At 47.5% G+C, this 20,298-nt stretch overlaps 1 protein-coding gene across 9 annotated transcripts; it reads right to left on the reverse strand.

Moving 5' to 3' along the window:
• Window positions 1-225: 225 nt before the first annotated feature.
• PLAU (plasminogen activator, urokinase) lies at window positions 226-17,430 on the reverse strand. Of its 9 annotated transcripts, none has more exons than XR_003437875.1 (12): window positions 17,306-17,430; window positions 16,886-16,973; window positions 16,380-16,413; window positions 16,129-16,236; window positions 15,635-15,809; window positions 15,355-15,446; window positions 14,963-15,179; window positions 14,597-14,745; window positions 13,833-13,973; window positions 13,348-13,496; window positions 12,330-12,659; window positions 226-2,988 (listed from the first exon to the last, which is right to left on the reverse strand). XR_003437875.1 is itself a non-coding variant. In XM_027129829.1 (12 exons), the coding sequence occupies exons 3-12, from the start codon at window positions 16,557-16,559 to the stop codon at window positions 12,483-12,485; spliced, it is 1,251 nt and encodes a 416-aa protein (XP_026985630.1). In that variant the 5' UTR covers window positions 16,560-16,594; window positions 16,886-16,973; window positions 17,306-17,325; the 3' UTR covers window positions 10,328-12,482. The 9 variants fall into 9 exon arrangements, 7 of the variants coding, with proteins under 7 accessions (XP_026985630.1, XP_026985623.1, XP_026985625.1 ...); XR_003437874.1 differs by lacking the exon at window positions 226-2,988 and adding an exon at window positions 9,346-10,180; XM_027129829.1 differs by lacking the exon at window positions 226-2,988 and adding an exon at window positions 16,551-16,594 and having other exon boundaries at window positions 10,328-12,659; window positions 17,306-17,325.
• Window positions 17,431-20,298: the final 2,868 nt, after the last annotated feature.

Below are 20,298 nucleotides of genomic sequence, written 5' to 3' on the forward strand. Positions count from 1 at the left end.
ATTGGGCTTCCCTGGTGGCACAGTGGTTGAGAGTCCGCCTGCCAATGCAGGGGATGCGGGTTCGTGCCCCAGTTTGGGAAGATCCCACATGCCGCGGAGCGGCTGGGCCCGTGAGCCATGGCCGCTGAGCCTGCGCGTCCGGAGCCTGTGCTCCGCGGCGGGAGAGGCCACAACAGTGAGAGGCCCACATACCGCAAAAAAACAAAACAAACAAACAAATAAAAATATGGACATTGAAGGTACAGCTGGTGAAGGCCTGGAAGTGAGGAATATTTTATTGGAAACTGAAGAGGGGGATGTCTTTGTTATATAGTGGCAGAAACTTAGCTGAATTGTATCCTATAGTTTTATGGAAAGCAGAACTTGTGAGGAATGAACTTGGGTATTTAGCTTAGGAGATTTCCAAGCAAAGTGTTGAAGGTGAAATCTGATTTATGTTTGATCTTTATAGTAAAATGTGAGAGGAAAGTAAACTGAGGGAAGAACTCTGAATAAAAAGGAACCAGGACTTAGTGGTCTGGGAGATTCTCACCCTATCCAGATTGGAAAAGACGTTATAATTAGCAGATTCACTCTCAGGAAACAATACTCTAGAGAGAAAGTCAAAGTTGTGACTGGACGACCTTCTGCTAATACAAAAAGTCAGAGCATTTATTACTACAAAATGCTCTTACAATGGATTGGGCATGTTACTCATGGATCCCCACAACCATCTCAGCAGAATCCAGAGATAGAGATGGGATCATCCAAGAAAAATCTGTGGAGAAGACTTTTATCTAATGGAGTGAATGCCTATGACATATGTGAGAGACCCACAAGGTTCGTAAGAATTTTATATCAGTAGAAACACTTTGGACTGAAAGTGACAGAGAAAACAAAATGAAAGAAGATTATCAGACTCTCAACATTCCACAGGCAGGAAACAGGGTGATAAAAGTTCTTGCTGCAAACATAAGTTACCCTTCAAGTAAAAGGAAAAATGACTCTGAGAGAGGAGGGGCAACCCCAGAGGACAGAGCCTTGAGCCACAGAGGATTATTCTCAGTCCTTGAAACCTAAAGGAGTTTGCCCAGCAGTATTTTGACATTTCTTGGGACCAGTGACTTCTTTTTTCCTTCCATTTTCTCCCTTTTTGAATGAGAATGTCTATAACTATTATCCTATGCCTATTCCTAGAAGCAGATAACTTGTTTCTTGAGTTTCACAGGTTCACAGATGGAGAGAACATGGGTCTTAGGATGGATTATATCCAGTACCTCACTCATACCTTATTTAAGAATATTTAGATGATGAAAGTTGGGGCTTTTGAGGTGATGAGATTTTCGGCTTTGAGTTCATGCTCTAATGGGTCGAGATTTGGGAGGATGTTGGAATGGGGGTGAGTGTATTTTGTATATGTGATGATTGTGAATCTTTGGGGGCCAGAGAGCAGACTGTTGTGGGCCAAATAATGACCCTCAAGAATATCCACATCCTAATCCCTGGAATCTATGACTATGTTAGCTTACATGAAAAAAGGGACTTTGCAGATGTGATTAAGTTATGATCTTGAGATGGGGAGATTATTCTAGATTATCTGGGTAGGACCGACATAATCACAATCTATAAGGGGATCTTTATAAGAGGGAAACAGGAGAGTCAGAGTGAGAGAGGGAGATGTGATGCCAGAAGCAAAGGTCAGAGTGATATGGAGTCATGAGCTAAGGAATGTGGGTAGCCTCTAGAAGCTAGAAAAGGCAAGGAAATAGATTCTGCTCCCCTAGAATCTCCAGAAGGAATTCAGCCCTGCTGACCCATTTTGGATTTCTGACCTCCAGAATTGTAAAATAATGCCTTTATGTTATTTTAAGTCACTAAATTTGTGGTAATGTGTTACAGCAGCAGTAGAAAACTAATACACTAACCCTTTTCCTACACCAAGCTCCACACCACTCAAGCCAACCTACTCCCCCTCCCACCTGAGGCCCTTCCCACCTTTCTATCTCCTCCCTATTTCCAACTTGACATTTCTAACCTCCCCCACAGGATTCCACCAATTGTTTCTTTGGCACTCCTTCGCTTTCTCTTATTTCCTGATTCTTCCCAGATCTGCATCATCCTTTAACCTGATGGTTCTTAACCCTAACGATACATTAAAATCACTTGGGTGGGGGTGGGAGGGACGACTTGTATAAAATATTGAAGCCCCATCCCAGACCAATTAAATCAGACTCTCTGGAGGTGGGGTTCAGATATCAGGTCACTGTTAAAGCTCCCCAGGTGATTCTAACATGCATCCATCATTGAGAATGCCTGCTGACCTGTTGCTCCGGGGTTATCAAACTTTCACATGCATAAGAATCACCTGGAGAACTCTGAATGTGGCTGCCAGGTCCTCAGGTCCAGAGATTTGGGGTCAATACATCTGATACTCAGATCCTGCTTTTCTAACAAGCTCCCCAGAAGTGCAGATGCAGGTGGCATTTGTAACTTTGAGAGACATTTCCACAGCCTTCTGTCTGCTCCCTCCCCAGGAGACTCAGCTAACTGATAAAATGAATTCCTTAGATCAGTGATTCTCAATCTTTGATGAATACCAGAATCACCTAGGGAGTTTGCTAAAAATACAGTTGCCCAGATACCAATCCAGTTTTGTTTAACCACGTTATGGTTAACAAGCTCCCCAGGTGGTTCGTGTGCATACTGAAGTCTGAGAATCAATGCATTAGATGGGTGGTTCTCAAACTTGAGTATGTAAAAGAATCACCTGGAGGTCTTGTTAAAACACAGATTGCTGGGCCCCACCTCTAGAGTTGCTGATTCAGTAGGTTTGAGTGGGACCTGATAATTTTGCACTTCTAACATGTGCTAGGTGATCTGAAGTTGCTGATTTAAGGACCATACCTGGAGAGCCACTGCTTTAGATGGATGTTCTAAGCAAAGTGTTTATCCCACCCCGTGCCTCTGTCCATCCTTCCTCCTCATTCTCTCAGCCATGAAGTAGTCCAGCTAAGGAGAGAGAAAGGGCCGAGGTAAGTGCCTGAGGGAGTCTTGATGTGATGGGGCTACAAGAAGGGGCTGTCAGAGCAGGACTTCTGGTAAGCTCACCATTGGGGCATCTGGCAGAATTCTAATAGCCAGGGATGGTGGCCAAATTCCAGTGGAGAATAAAAGTGATCTGATCGATAGCTGTTAACTCCATATATACATATATATATATATATATATCCAGCTCCCCTGGGGCTCAAAAGCTTAGAGTTCCCGAGGCAGAGCCTCTCAGCCTGTGATGGAAAGAGGTATACAGGTGTAGAGAGCAGTAAGAGAAAATCTGAGATAGGGGCTGACCCATGTCACCAGGCTAATCAGAGGGAAATCCCAACTGGAGCTAGAGTCCTGTTCACCCATGGCACTGACACCAGCTCTGGAAAGAGAGAGCTAAAGAGACTGCAGAGCGAGGATGAGAAGAGCCAGGGGAGAAAGGAAAGTCATTCTGTTTCCTTTATATTCAGAGGGAGTGAGAAAGTAAAGGCAATTGGCAGACCACAGAAAAGGGGGATGGAGGGATTGGGTTGAAAACACTTATCAGCCAGAGTTCTTACAAAATCGACTTCACCTTCACACCCTGCATGCAGAACTTGGTTATGTGCCAAGTGTGTATGATCTTCCCGAACACCAGAAGCCATGTCTCAGTTCTAGGAAGCCATAAGGCAAACAGCTAGATACAGCATCTGCTAATCCCCTTATACATACCACAGACCCATCCACCAGTTCACTGACAGTGCATCAGTGCGCTGACAGTGCACTGGGAGGTCTTGGAGAAATTCCTTAAGTCAGAACCACAGTCACAGGGCTGAACAGACCTGGGATGTTTAGGAAACAAGCGTCAACCCCCACAGGTTTGGATGACATCACCACTTGGTGATTATGGTGATGAGGATTTTTCCAGTTGAGTGGACAGAGTCACATGGCGCAGTGGTTGAGACTCCGCCTGCCAACGCAGGGGACATGGGTTTGAGCCCTGGTCCGGGAAGATCCCACATGCTGTGGAGCGACTGAGCCCACATGCCACAACTACTGAGCCAAAAATAAATAAATAAATAAGAATAACGAATTTTAAAAAAAAATTGCACCAGTAGTAACTCTAGTTCGGTCAACTACCTACTAGATATGGCTTTAGGGAAATCACTTACAGTGAAACCTCAGTTTCTCACCTGTAAAATTATGCAGTATCTTACTTATCCAAAGACAGGAGGCTAAACCAAATGATACGTCCTTCTCCTCCTTTCACCCCATCCAGGCTCCAAGTCTATCCTATCCCCCCCAAATCTCCCATATCTGTACCCTCCCCTCCCACATCCCTGCCACTGCCCTGGTTCAGACACTCTTCAGCTGCTACCTGGCTAATTGTACTAGTCTCTGAGCTGGTTTTCCCTGCCCATAGTCTCATCTAGGCCAAAGGATCTTCTTTTACTCAAATCTTTCACACTGCTGTCACATGCTGCAAACTTTCTAATGACTCCCCATAACAATAAAATCCAAAGTCCTTCATGTGGCGGGCAGGGTCCTCTAGGCCCTCAGGTTTCAGCTCTCGGCAATTCCTCCAGCTAAATTGCCTCTCTAACATTGGCCCTGTATAGCCCATCCCCTTGAACTACATGCAGTTCCTTGAGGGCTCCATGCATTCTCCTTCCTCTTTACCTTTGCACATACTGTTTCCTGTACTCAGATTGTCATTTGTCCCTTCCATATTTGCCCTTTGAGACTCCACTGTTAGCCCTCCATGCCCATCTCACACATCTTCCTCATAGCTATGCTCTCACTGTAGTCTGTTCACTTGCTTGTCTGTCCCTCACTTTACCTTTAGCCCATTGAAGCTGAGACTCTACACCCAATACACATCATCATCTCTACACCCAGTACACAGCACAGTGCCAGGCCCATGACCAACTCTCGATAAATGTTTGTTAAATGAATGAGTGAAATGAGTGAAGAATAAACCAATGAATCAGTGAATATCTTGAGTCCTCTCTCAGCCCCCAAACCTCACCAAACTGGCTGTAACGCCCTTCTTTTAGAAGTCCTTTTAAAAAATGTAAACTCTTTGGGCTGGTAGCATATTAAAGTTAATGAGTTATTTTAGACCTTAACTAGGTGGTCAGGCAGAACAAGGGCACCAAAAAAAAAAAAAACAATGCCTGAGGAAAAGAGGTATAAGGGCAATGGTAGGGAGGGCACCAGAGAGAAATTTCACCCCCATTTCCTTTTAAATGCAAATAATACTGTCTCATATGTACATATAGATTACAAGTAACTTTCACATACTTTATGATGCCTCAATCCAGAAAGGTAGGTTGGATGGGTGTTATTAACTACATTGTAAATAATCTCTCTCGGAGAGATTTGCAATACCACAGGAAATGGCTATGACAAAATATGACAAAAGCAAAGGACAAGATACAAAATTATGTATAGAGTGTGAACACAGCTATGTAAAAAAGAAGCAGAGAAAAATGGAAACATCAGAATACATTCATTCAGTAAACATTTATTAAATATCTGCCATATTCTAGACATCACGCTTGATGCTGGGGATTTAGTGATGATCAAAACACACTGTCAGGACTTCCCTGGTGGTGCAGTGGTTAAGAATCTCCCTGCCACTGCATGGGACACAGGTTCAATCCCTGGTCCAGGAAGATCCCACATGCTGCAGAGCAACTAAGCCCGTGCACCACAAACTACTGAGCCTGCGCTCTAGGGCCTGCGAGCCACAACTACTGAAGCCAGCGCGCCTAGAGCCCATGCTCTGCAGCAAGAGAAGCCAAAGAGAAGCCACCGCAAGCCTGTGCACCACAATGAAGAGTAGCCCCCACTCGCCACAGCTAGAGAAAGCTGGAGCGTAGCAACAAAGACCCAATGCAGCCCAAAATAAATAACTAATTTAAAAAACCAAAAAACCCCACACACTGTCCCTCATGGAAGTTACATTTTGGTGGGGAAAAGCAAACGTTAATCAAATAGTGATGCAGCAGAAGTAAAATTGCAATAGTGACAAGTGCATCAAAGAGGTGATACATAGTGTAATGAGACTGTAGACAAAATAGTGAGACCTTCTACAGATAGAGGCAACCCAGGAAAGACTTCCTTGGCAAAGAGATCTCTGAAGCATGAGGAAGAACTTAAACAGTCAAAGAAAGTCCCACGCAGAAGGAACATGACTAACAAGGGCCCTGTGGTGAGAGAGGAACTGATGAGTAAGAGAATGGCTGAATAGGGCAAGCCTGGGAAAGGCTGGTGCCAGATGGAGCTAAAGAGGAGGTAGGAGCTGGACCCTGCCCAAGCTAGCCAGCCAGGAGCAGTGGGAGTTATTAAGAGAGATAGTCAATGGGGGAGGCCAGTTGGGAAGCTATTGTGGTGGTCTAGGCAAGAGTTGATGGTGGGATGGGCTCAGCTAATGGTGGTGGTGAAAATGGAGAGACATGGATGACCTCAAGAACTCTTAAGCAGGGCTTCCCTGGTGGCGCAGTGGTTAAGAATCCTCCTGCCAATGCAGGGGACACGGGTTCGAGCCCTAATCCGGGAAGGTCCCACCTGCCGCGGAGCAACTAGGCCCGTGAGCCACAACTGCTGAAGCCCATGCACCTGGAGCCCATGCTCCACAACAGAAAAGGCCACCACGATGAGAGGCTGCACACCGCTGCGAGGAATGACCCCCACTTGCCGCAACTAGAGAAAAGCCCACGCGCAGCAACGAAGACCCAACGGGGCCAAAAATAAATAAATAAATAAAATAAATTTAAAGAACTCTTAGGCAAATTGCCAGGATTTGGAGATGGATGGGATGGTAGGGGGTGCGTGGTGAAAGGAGAGAAGCATCTGGATGACTTTTAGGTTTCTGGATGTGAATGGAAGTGGTGCCGTCACCCAAGACAGAGTGTAATGGATGAAGCCCATCGGGTTGGGACCTGAAGACAGGGCTGGTTCGGGGCAGGTTGAGTTTGAAGTGCCCTATATGTGAAAACCAAAAGAGGACGTCAAGTAGACAATGGAAAGTAAGGGTTTGGATCTCAGAGGAGAGGTCTGGCTGGAGATAATCATTGTAAATCAACTGTTGATTGATGGTCATTTAAACCTGGGTGTGAATAAGACTGTGTGGGAGAGAGTTTAGGGTGGGAAGAGGAGCTGGTCTAGGGTCTGGTCTTGGGGAACCCAATATTCAGGGCCAAGTAGAGGAGGTTGAGATGGCAAAGGAGACCCAAGAAGCTAGAGATGTTAGCAATGGCTGGGTGGGTGGAGGGAGGATGAACTGGGAGATTGGGCTTGACATATATACACTACTACATATAAAATAGGTAACAAATGAGAGCCTACTGTATAGTACAGGGAACTCTACTCAGTACTGTGTGGTGAACTAAATGGGAAGGACATCTAAAAAAGAGTGGATATATGTATACATATAACTGATTCACTTTGCTGCACAGCAGAAACTAACACAACCTTGTAAAGTAACTATACTCCAATAAAAATTAATTTTTAAAAATGGCGGTAGAATGCTATGGAAGCATTTTACTTTTATAGTTACTTTTACAATTGGGTGGAAATTTTTAGTTCAGAGAAAAAAACCTTTTTATGCCTCCGTGACCTTAATTAACCTTCTAGATTTACTGCCTGAGGGCAAGAAGTGATATTCAAAATATTTAACTAGCAGGACCTCGGAGTACCAACAGGTGGAAGGCAGCTGGAGGAGGGAAGGAATCTCAGAGGCCCCTGCTAGGGGCCCTCTGCCAGGCATTAACCCTGTGGTTGCTGGATTATGAAGAACTGGAAAGAGGCTGGGTGGCAGGGGACCATGTCAGGGGTGGGGTGTGTGTGGATCTTGGGACATCAGTGTTTTAGAGATTGAGAAGTACTGGCACCTGCTACTAAGTATCAGCCCTGCCTAAGGGTCCTCACCTGCTGGATCCCAGCAGCTCCTTACTCCCACCCCTACTCCATGCTTGCTCACTGCCCCTCCAACTCTTTTCTCTACCACAGCAGTTTATTCATCACTTCTTGAGAACACCTTGCTTTTCTTTTCATGCCTTCATTATCTTCCCTATCCCTGGAATGCCTTTCTCCTCCTTGTTTGGCAAATTTCTTTGCATCTTTGCAGGCCCAGGTAAAATATCACCTCCTCTGGGAAGTCTCCCTTTATTTGCCAAGGCAGAATTACTTACTTCCTCATCATTGTTCCACACATTTATACATACTTTTATTATAGCAAAAATATTACAATTTTTATCACATTAAATTGTGGTCATCGTTCTGTCTCCTTTGCAAAGTTGTGAGCTCCTTGAGGACTAGCACTATGTCCTATTCATTCCTGTATCCCCAGCATCTAAAACAGTGCCTGGTGTCAAGGTCCTTAAAAAAATTTTTTCTTTTAAGGTTGTTGAATGACTCCCAATGGGACTGCAAGGTCGGAATGGGGCCTAGACTATCTTTTCTCCCAATTTGCTACTTAAAACTCAGCATTAGTACTAATACATGCTGCAACATGGATGAAACTGGAAAACATGGTAGGGAGAGAAGTCAGTCACAAAAGACTAGGTGTTATATGATTCTATTTATATGAAATGTCCAGAATAGGCAAACTCATAGAGACAGAAAGTAGATTAGGGGCTGAGGGGGTTGGGGAGAAAATCGGAGTGATCACTAATAGGTATGGGGTTTCTTTTTTTTAAATTTTATTGGATTATAGTTGATTTACAATGTTGTGTTAGTTTCAGGTGTACAGCAAAGTGATTCAATTATACATATACATATATTCATTCTTTTTCCAATTCTTTTCTCATATAGGTTATCACAGAATATTGTGTAGAGTTCCCTGTGCTATACAGTAGGTCCTTGTTGGTTACCTTTTTTATATATAGTAGTGTGTGTATGTCAATCCCAAGCTCCTGATTTATCCCTCTTACACGGTATGGGGTTTATTTTTGAGTTGGTGAAAATGTTCTAGAATTGATTGTGGTGATAGTTGCACAACTCTGTGAATATACTAAAAAATCATTGAGTTGCACACTTTAAATGGGTGAATTGTATGGTATGTGATTTAGTATACCTCAGTAGTACTGTTATTTAAAGAACACCTCAGCAAACTCCTCTCACTGTGATTCAAAGGGCGGGCTCAAATGTCAGCAGCTGGGGAGGAAGGTGGACAAACAGGGATGAGGGTGGAGGGGTGTATTCAGGGGTGGTGTTGTTGTGCAGGGTTGGCTTGGGAAAGGCAGAGCATGAGTGGAAATCAAGTTGAGTCCTGATAATAGCATGAGCCACAGACTATTTCAGAAGGAGGGGTTCTGGTGAAAACAAAAACCACTTCAATGAAATCAGGTTTCAACCAAAAAGGCTGAGGTTTGCTTGAGAAGGGTAAAGTTTTACTTTGAAACTGGTGGCTGAGTGTGATTTGCTCACTTGGCCTGGGAATCTTTTAAGAGGAAAGAATTATAATCTAGGCCAGGGTTGAAATTCGGTTACACTTAGCCTCCCTGCACCCAGCATCCCTGAAGTAGGGAGCTTGAAAAGAGGGCTGCTAACCTTCCCTCAGGTTGGGCCCTGCTGAGAGTGCTGGGCCTGTGCACTCTGGAGCCAGCACTCTGCTACTTACCAGCCACATTGCCTTGGGCAAGTCACCTAATCTCTCTGTATCTCCATTTTCTCTGCTGTTAAATGGGGCTAAGGATGGCACCTTCCCCATAGGATTGTTATAAGGATTAAACCAGATAATAGGTGAAGAACTTAGTACAATGTCCAGCACTTAGGGAGCACTAGAAAAAGGCAGTCCCTAAAGTGAGTGACAGGGTTGTATCTGGAGCCTTGAAACTGGTTGCTGGAGAAGTGGCTGATTCCTGCTACCCCGGAGTGAGGTCTGTGACTGGGAAGAGGTAGCAGCTGGCTGGGGGTCGGTCAGGTGGCTGGGAAATGGTCTGAAGATTGTTAGCAGTGCATTGCTCAACCCACCAGTAGGGCTCATACTTCCTGTTTTCAGTGTCTGTGAGCCCTGATGCTGGCGCTGTTCATGTTGGAACAAGATCTTTCTTGGCCCCTGCGGGGTATGCAGAGGCTGAGCAGCAACTCAGCCTGGGCTGGGCTCCTTAGCTTCACATCTTTGCCTTTTCTCTCCTAGCAGGTTTCATCTTCCACAAAATACACCTATGCAATCCTGGGGTAAAGAGGGGAAGGGGTTCCCATTCAATTCTACGAGAATTTACAGAGTTTTGTAATAGTAGCCACTGTTTTTGTGCCTTTACTAGGTGCCAGGATTATGGCTAAGAGATTTATGAACGCATGAATCCTTATAACAATCCTGGGAGGTAGATATCTCTTTTATACAGATGAGGAAACTGAGACACAAAAGGTTAAGAGTTTTTCCCAAGTCATACAGCTAGTATTTTAGAGTCAGGAATCTAGTCCAGGCCACCTGACTCCAAAATCCATGCTCTGAACATCATACTGAATGAAACATGCTAGATTATGGGGATTAAAAGCTGAATACTCTGGGTCCTTGCCCTCCAGGGGTCCATTGTCTAGGGATCCTATGAACAGGAAGCCCAGGAGACCTTGTGCCCCCAAACCCCACTCAGAAATCTAACTGTTCATGCAGAGAACATACGCTGACCACGTCTTGAATTTTTGGGCCCTTCACATAATCTGGCCAATTGTCACCAATGTATCTCAATCAGGGCTGCATATCAGAAACACCTAGGGAATTTTTCTAAAATCACGAGCCCTGGCACCAGCCCTGACCTGAATCACAATCTCTGTGGGTAGAGCATAAACATATATATATATATATATTTTTTTAAGTTCACAGGTGACTTGGTTAAGAAACATGGCCAGAACTCACTAGCATAGCTTGGAAATTCCAAAATTTTGGCATCCAACTGTAACTCCTGAACTGCCTTCTACATCCAGTTCTTAAGAAGCTGATGTTTGGTTCAAAATATATGTACATGCCCATTAGGATATCACCCAGCTTTAGATTCTGAGCTCCCTGATATGAGGGATAGCAAAGGCTGGTCATGAGCTTCATTAACACACACTGAGGAAACTCAGCACCAGCCCCATGCACAGATGATGGGAAATTATGTCTTCTGTTTCCTGAATGCCACAGACTCAAGCTGGGCTGGGTTTGGGATCAGCAATTTTCACTCATGCACATGTCCCCCTTGGTTGAAGTCAGCCCAAGGATTGTTGGGGTCAGAGTGAAGAGTATATGGTAGGATCACCGTGTAAAGTTGTACAAGATGTGCACTGCACAGAGGCATGAGGCTGGGGAGGGAACTAGGAGTTGACAAAGCCTGCACACCATTTACCAAGCTGTGAACTTCTGGCTTGGGGCACATTTTTGTACCTTATGTGCTATGGAGGGTCTGTTCCACAAGTCTCCTAGCTTCTCCTCCCAAAGCCCCATTAAGTCCAGATATCGCCCCACAGGAAACTCTGGGGTGCATTCCACCATTGTCATTTTCTACTTTTTATCATCCCAACTCCCTCCCATACAAGCATGAGGGAAGAGCCAAAATTTTCAGAAAAATCACATTTGATCAACCATACTTATTCAAAATTACAAAAATAGATATAAATAAAAATACCAGAATATAATTATTAAATATTCAGTGTACAGGAATGGTCCTCACCTCACTCAGTGAGGATTGGATGAACTCGGCGGGAAGGTCAGAAGGGATAACTGGCCAAGAATGGACATCTATGTGAAAGTGAGACTGGAAATTTAGTGCTGGTCACAGTGTGTGCCCCAGAATGGTACATTTATACATATCATCACCTGGGAGACCCAAGAGGCCCCACAACCTCTCCAAACAGGCCATTCTGTGTGATGTCACAGTCCATACAATTTGGGGAAGTATCTAGACTTGCAGTCAGACACAGAACACCAGCTCTTACACTGACACAGCCTGTGCACAAGTGTGCCAACATACACACACGTATATAACATTTCCTGATACATTCATGGAATGTCAGAGCCCTTCCCTCAAGTCATTTAGTGTCCCTACTCTCCAAACCACTGTTCCTGCATTGGCCAAGCTCTCTCAAGAGACCTCAGTTCTGTTACACTTCCTAATTGGGAAATTATTCATTTCCCAACAGTGGGCCTCATGAATGGCCCACTGCCAGGGAGCTGGCTCTCCTTCCACCTATGCACAGAAGATACCATTTTTAACTCCAGGAAGCTTTAGTCCAGAAAACGACAATACCATTCTGGCTCAGGACCACCCTTCCATCCTGGCCAGGGGAGATCTGGGCGTCCAGCACCCAGACGTGTATCTGAGGGTGAAGCTACTGTCACTCACCCTGATGGGCAGCACAAGCAAAACCACCTCTGCAGAGCTCATCTTCCTCAGTCTCTTCGTTATATATAGCTGTGCAGATGGCCCTACTGCAAAAATGACGGTCACTGTGGGAGTGGGTGGTACCCGTCTCTTCCCTTGGTTCTCTGGGGGCCCTCAGAGGGCTAGGCCATTCTCTCCCCCAATGTGAGTGTGGATCCAGGGCAGGAAGCTTGAGACCCTTGTGTAGACGCCTGGCTTTTCCTTCATGGCACATTCACGGCCCCAGCTCACAATCCCAGTCAGAGTCATGCGGCCTTGGGTGAAGCAGACCAGCGGCCCCCCTGAGTCTCCCTGTTAAGCCAAGGACACAAAAGGTGAGCCCTGGGAGAAGTGAGAAGGGGGCCATCTGATCCTACCACCCAATCATGCCCGAGAGAGAAGGGAGAGTTTCCTAGAGTCAAAGTCCTTGGTGACTCCCCATTTCCTACCACACCAAGTTTAAAAATCCCCTGCTTGGCTTTCGAAGTCCTGTTATCTACAGTTTTACCTACATTTTCAGACCCTATTTCTCCTTCCCATCCCAAAATATGCCGTGCTCATTCTCATTTTTGTATCTTGCAACTGAAATGCTCTCTTTTATTTCCTCTGCCTCCTCAAATTCCTATTGAGTCACGTTCTCTCTGAAGTGCCCCCCCTCAGTGACCATCTAGTTGGTTCTCACCTCCCTCTCCTAAACAGCTGATCATTTATAATTCACACCACACTCTGAGCACTGAATTGTGTTATTTTCTGTTGTTTTCTCTTTCTTAGGGTCTTAGTCCCCCTCCCTCCCTGAGTCTGAAGTGCCTACCATAGAGCCAGGCTCTTGACAAATGTTTGGTAAATACATAAGGACTGGTTTAAACCTTCTAAGACCTGAACCCCCGGTCCTGGCTTCTTGGGATTTTGACTGGAGAGAGGCTCCCCAAAGCTGGTAGGGACAGGCCCAGGAGCCCAGGGAGATCTAGGGGTGATGGAGAAAGATGCTTGGAACTCTCACCTGGCAGGAATCTGTTTTCCACTGTGGGTCAGCCGCACACAGCATTTTGCTGGTGACTTCAGTGCCATAGTAGTGGGGCTGCTGACACTCCTCGTGGGAAACCAGCTTCACAGCAGTCATTTTCAGCTGCTCTGGATAGATATAGTCAGCTAGATGGAGGAAACAGGGGGGAATGTACATTAAAATGTGTCTGTTGGGACTCTCTGCCAGGGAGGTCCAAAAAGTGTCCCTACCAGGGAAAGCCCTTATTTTTTTCCACCCACATCTAAGTCTTTACCCCACCTATAGTCCCTCATCCCTCACCCATTTAACTTTATGGCTCATCATTCCCTAAACAATGCTCCCCACTCCATCCCTGGACCCATCTGCTGCCTCCACAGTGCTCCCATCTCTACATCCACAGTCCTCTCTTGATCAAGCTGAGCTCACTTCCAGGTTACAACACTCCCTCAGGACCCTCTCAGCCAGACCCAAATGTCACTTACAGGGATTCTCTTTTCCAAAGCCAGTAACCTCACAGCTTGTGCCAAAATGGGCATCCCCATTCGCTGGGGGCAGGCAGATGACCTGTATGGACCGGGATGGCTGTGCACACTGGCCTGTGCTGGAACGGATCTTCAGCAAGGCTGGGGGAGCATGAAGGGGTCAGAGGGGAAAGATCACCACCTAGTCAGGTGGTCACTATCTCTCCCCTCCAAACCCTGAGGGAATGGCTGTCTATCCCTATGTCAGAGTCAGAGGTCATCCTGGGAGGTCTGCTGGTAGCTTGTCACCTGAAACAAGTCTCCCCTGTCCCATGCTTCAAGGGCTTTGTTCCAGCTGCTGACAAAGCCTTGGACAGCCAGGGCAACTGCATACAGCTGTATGAGTTTTTTTCCTGCAAAAAACAGCTCATAAAGCCCTGGCTGAGGTAGCTGGGCTGAAATCCCGCCCAATAATCTCTCCAAGTTCTATATCCTGGGACAGACAGAGGCTCCATCCAACAATGGAAGGGGCATCCCAGCCCAAGCTATATGCCATCAGGGCCATTGCCACCCAGAAGAGGATACCTGTTTGGAAATTCAGGGACTCTACAGAGGAGCACCAGGCCCCTCACGTTTTCCACTCTGAACCCTTCCCCACCACTCCTTTGTTGTGTAAAGCAGGGTCTTCAAGTTCCCCTACAACCCCAACTTCACACGTGGGTCTCTTCTCAGACCCCCATTCCCACAGCTATCATCATCACGGCAGATGAGGGTTTTCCACTCACCAATATCATTGTGGTGAGCAAGGGTGTCAGCACTGTAGTCCTTATGTAAGATGAGCTTTTGCACCTCAAACTGCATCTCGCCAGGCGTGATGGAGTTAAGCTTTGACCGACCCAGGTAGACAATGTAGTCCTCCTTCTTTTGGTATTCACTGTGGGAGGGGAGATCAGTCAGTCTGATCTTGTGAGATCCTGTCACTTCCCCCTCCCCACCACAGGGACCTCAGAGCATCACTTGTCCCCAAGGCCATGGGCCATATAGAGAGAAGCCAAGGGGGTAGAAATAAGGGGAATCTTTTGCTGGGAAGGAGGAAGGGATTTGTTTGGGGTAGGGCAGGAGGGTCAGGGAGAAGAGACAGAGGGACATACATGAAGCAGTGTGTGGCGCTGACCACCCAGCAGGGATTGATGAGGCTGCCACCGCACATGTAGGTAACAGAGCCTGCACGGTGCCTCCTATAGATGGCTGCAAACCAAGGCTGGTTCTCGATGGTGGTGAATTCTCCCCCAACAATCTTAAAGCGGGGCCTCAGAGCCTTCTGGCCACACTGTAACTTTTCTGGAGGAGAAAGAAAGTGATATCTTGGGGAGGGAGGAAGGATAAAGTGTCCTTCTCCTGGTCCTCTGACCTCCCAGTTTTTCAGGGCCAGGCAGGCCTCTCTCCTGCAGGCCTCCCTCCTCATCCCTCCTACGATGGAATAAGGGAAGAAATGAGTTTGTCCCCTTCCACCCACCATCATAAACAGGCCAGTGACACTCACCAGAAGAGCAGCTGTGCACCATGCACTCCTGGACAACCTGCATTAGGCCAACATGCACATAGCACCAGGGTCTCCTCTGATTGTCTGGGTTCCTGGCAACACAGAGGGGAGAAGGGTGCCATTCCAACCCAGAATGCCTTTTCTGTGTCCTCCCCTCCAGGGAAGACTCAACCAGAGGCCTTGATTTTCTCATGCTATGGCCAGCACTTGGCAAGCAGAAAAGATGATAACGAGGGTTTCTGTGAGGCCATAAGGAGGGTCCTTGCTGCCCCCACCTCACCTGCAGTAATTGTGTTTCCCCAGTCCCAGCTGAAGGGCATCAGGTCTGTGGGCATGGTACGTTTTCAGAAGGATGGTGGGAGAGTTCCAGGCCAGGCAGGGCCGGCCGCTGGTGTCAGTGTTGGCCTTCCCTCGGTAAGAGTGACCATTCCCCTGATAGCAGGTTTTCGATGTATCTATGGGAGGATGTGAAGATGAGAATATTAGAAAGAGAAGGAAGTTCAGACAGGCATTTTAGAGATCCTGTCAGGCCTCACATGATTTCAGTGAGGCAGAAGATACTAGAAAGGGTCTCCTTCCATCCCCACCTCACATTTGTGCAGCCTCAGCTTCATGACATAGTGTGTGTTCATGTTTGACTGTGAATCACATGAGGATAAAGATGCCCCCCACTCTACCTCCTAATTCCTGCCTGCTCTTGCATCCCACCCATGTCTCCCTGCCCCCAAGTCTCTGGTGCCCCCTCCTCCCCAGTTGGAGTCAGGATCCCCATACCTATCTCACAGTGTTCCCCTTGGAATTTCTTTGGGCAGTCGCATCGTTGAATGTTGGAGAAGTACTTGTAGGACACACATTTTCCTCCATTCAGACAGCCACACTTCGCTGGAGAGCACAAAGATTGGGGGGTAAGCAAGGAGCATAGGTGGAGGCAAAGGGGGAGCCAGCAGGGACAGGGAGGGGCTGCCTCCTGAGGCTTTTCCAAGATATCTGTGCAACCAGATATTGTGCAAGGGGTGGATACTCACAGGCACCAGACACTTGATGAAGTTCATGGCTGCCCTGGAAGAGATGCAGGCGGGGGGAGAGATTGAAAGGAAAAGTTCACCAAAGGACCCATGTTCCTGGGACCCCAGGGTGAGGATAAACTGGCCCCAATCCCCAAACTCAGCCTTCCCTCCAGCTCCCTCTCTCCTTACCCTGTTCATGTCTAACTATCCCTCAAATGGAAGATCATCAGCTTCTAGCAGGGAGAAATGAATTGACTCAAGCAAGCTTCACAAATCAGATACCAGCAGGTTGGGGCAGTCCCTGTGGCTTCTTCCTCCCTTGCCGGAAAGTGCAAGCTCCCTTGGTTCTCAAGGCCCCAATGCCACACCTGTCCTATTTCCCGGGGAGGGTTTGGCCCTGTTGTTGATGGAATTCGGAGGACTCCAGCTTCCTATGCAGCCCCTTCCTTCCCCAGCGCTTTTCAGGGGTCTTGCAAGCCCCCTCCTCCCGCCGCCAAGAGTCAAAAGCAGGGAAGCCAACTCACCTCGGAGTCTCTCACGACCAGGGCGCAGAGGAGAAGGCATGCCAGCAGGAGTCTCATGGTGGCGAGGCTGGGGCTCTAGACAGCGGCTCTACAAGGGAAGGAGAAGTCAGGGGAAGAAGCGGAGGAGCGCGCGAAGGCGGACCGGGTGGGTTACTGCAGTTCAGGGCTGGAGCCCCTAAGTCCCCTGCGGGAAGAGCCCGCGGTGACCAGGCTCCCCAGGCCCGGCCGTCTATCCTCTCTGGAGGCTCAGAGGTCGTGGTGCAGCCTGCACTGGTCCCCGCAGGGGAACACATGGGCACGGAGCGCGGTGACTCAGCGTGCAGCCGCAGCCGAGCCGGGGCAGCGAGTAAGGAGAAGTAAAGCCGGCAAGAGCTGGGTCGCCCGCATCCACCCTGCGCTCTTAGGGAGGTCCACACTCACCCGCACCTATGGCCGGAGGAGCGCAGGGCCGGAATAGCGGGGACTAGTGGACACTCTGATGCTCGGGCGGGCTCTAGGGCTCCAGTCTCCGCACTGTGCTGCTAGCGGGCCGTGCTGGCTCTATATTACGACTCGCCCTAGCCCTGGCCCCGCCCCAGCCCGGTATCGCCCCGTCCACTCCCTTCCCTCCCCTTCCCTGAGGACCCGCCGCGACTTGGACCCCGCAGGCTTCCACAACCTAAACTGTGAGAGGCAGCGCTGTCCCCACTGGAGGGGACGAACCAGGTCTGAACTGAGGTATGGAGAGACATCTAAATTCACCGCCCCCTCCTCCCATTCACCTGGCCTGGGCCCCGCCCCCGTGCAGCACCCCCCCATCCCCCCGATTTGCCAAAAGGAAAGGCACTAGGGAGACACTCTCCTCCAGCTCTGATGCCTCTTCCCAGATCCCCTAAAGCTCTTCTCCACCCTCGGCCCCCAGCTGCCTAGGACACTGATTCGGACCCTTGGGCTTAGAGGCATAGTCTGCAGGTTGTACAGCTGTGAAGTCTCTTTCTCAATGTGAAAATACACGTCGCTGAAACACACAAAAAAACGTGTTCACAGGGACTGCCTCCAAGTAGTATGCCAGCTCCCCGAAAATCAACACAACCAGTGGATAAGACAAAGCTTAGTTTATTGCTTACTGCGGTAAGGTAGTTTGGTAGTGGCAGGGGAGGGGGTCCGATTTTATTGAGAATTTGCAGTTTGGTATAAGGCAGGTCTTTGAAAGTGAGGGCCTGATAAGGATTGGATAAGAGTCGTGATATGATATGGTAGGATTGTGAGAACAAAGTCTTAGGGCACAAACTGTTGATGCTTTCTATTGAAGTGTTCATAGGTTTTTCAGGAAGTTCCTAAAATGAAATATTCATTTATTTGCCTGGGCCATAGTATTGTCACTTAATAAAGACAATGGAATAGTAAAGCCTTATTAATGTAGAAAGTTCTATTTTCACCTCTGAAGAGAGAAATTTGGGAACTGGAGGACAAGAATGAGATTTAGTTTTCACTGTATAGCCTTTTACACTGTTTAAATTTTTGAAAACACATCCTTGTATCACCCGTTCCAAAAAGATAATTACAGATTTTTAAATGCACGTGTATTTAGTATTCTACTTCATCATAGAGCCTTGTTTCTAATAAGATAAAATATTTGCTCATCAAATAGATTGGCCTCCAGAAAGACAAACCATGTGTAAAGGACTCCACCTGTGGTTCCTGCTTGAGGGTGAGCACACACAGTTGTGTACACATGCACAAGTCCATGCACACACACATATCTCTCAGGCAGAGCTGAAGAACTACAGCAGGGACTCTGAAGTTCAGTCACCCCCATCCGTTTCCCCTAGTGTTGGGAGCCAGGGCTTGGGGTCACTTGACTCCACCCTGCAGGACTGTCTCCCTCAGTGGAAGGAGAGGAGGTTGAATCCCTGTAACCCACTAAGGGGCCCAAGGCTTGTCCCTCTCCCTGCCTAGGCCTACAGCATTTTGCTGCCTGGCAAACCTGAACCTTGGGTCTGGGTCCACTTGAGAGGGGCAGGAAGAGGGCAGAGAAAGTGCCAGGAGGGCAGGAAGAAGGAAAGCCTCTTTGCTCTGCCCCAACCAGAGGTCTCAGGATGCCAGCCTCTGCCTGGGGAAAGTACAAGTTAACCATCCAGCTTAGGAGGCAGGTGACCCATCATCCTCCGGGGAGAGAGTTTTTCTGTGCCCAGCTCTGAGCTGCCAAGCCTCCCAGGGGATGGACTGAGTTAGAGGTGCTAGAGGCTTTGGAACCAGCCAGGCTACTTCCTGTAGAAGACTGTGATATGTTTTGTTTGGAGTTAGAACACATTATAGAACACATTAATTGTAAATAAACATGATCAAAATGTAAACAGAGTTACAACCTGAGGACTTACCCGGAAACTCTTAGGTTAGTTATCAGGAAATTCCCCGCTGACTTGTGATTCACTGAGCTTCCCCGGCAGCTCTCATGACTCCATATTACTTGGCTGGAGGCTGTCATGCTGATTCTGAGAGCAGGATGACCTCATTTCCTCCCGGACAAAGAGACTTGGAGACCGTTATGCAGCATGACACCCCTCTTCCCCCTCCTTCCTCTTGTGGGTTCTTCACCTGGTTGAACAATCCTAGAGCCTCTGTGAAGAGAGAATATCCTTTCCACTCTGTGATCTTTGGCGCTCTGTGAAATCTGTGTCCGTCTTTTGGTGCACAGTCTGTGCTATCTTTCAATTCTTTTAGGGCAGAGACTACATCTTAAATATCTTTCTCCCCCTCAGCACCTGGTGCATGCCATGTTCACCTAGGTGCTTTATTATGAATGAATCTGTGAACAAGTGAGAAGAGAGCGCTTTAGGGCTCCCTGGAAGTTTCTCTTCTCCTTGTCTTTTTTTTTTCCTTGCCATAAAAAAATAGTACTGACATCATTTCTGTCTTTTGCTAAAAAGCACCTTGATACAAACCATTCCTCTTTAAACTCACAACCGCCTTACGTAGCTGGGAATAGTTATTTCCATTTCACAGATGAGGAAAATGAGGTGGAGAGAAGATACATAGTTGATAAGTGGCAAAGCCAGCGCTAGAACCCTGGTTTTCTGATCCTTGTTCCTGTGCTCCATACCTCACTGCCTCCAAAGAGAGGGATTCAGAACAGAAGGCTGTGAAGAGAAGGGCCAGATGCTGTAAGATGTTCCAGCTCAGGGGAGCCTTCTTGCTGGCTTTGGAGACCTCCTTCCAGAAACATGCCTAGGACTATGGGCTCTGAGCTCCCGGGAGACCCTGGCTATAATATGAGTTAGTTGCTTGCCTAAGTTCCAGAAACTAACTTGGTGGTCTAGTCTATCTGAAGTTTCTGTCAAGTGTGAGAGAATAAGGAACTGAATACATGTGGTTTCATTCTGTTCCTGAGTCTCAGAGTAAAACCACCAGCCTCCTGCCTCCACATCTCAGTG

Source organism: Aethalodelphis obliquidens, unplaced genomic scaffold (genome assembly GCF_003676395.1).
Source record: "Aethalodelphis obliquidens isolate GAN/ISIS:26980383/991018 unplaced genomic scaffold, ASM367639v1 scaffold37, whole genome shotgun sequence".
Lineage (NCBI taxonomy): Eukaryota > Metazoa > Chordata > Mammalia > Artiodactyla > Delphinidae > Aethalodelphis > Aethalodelphis obliquidens.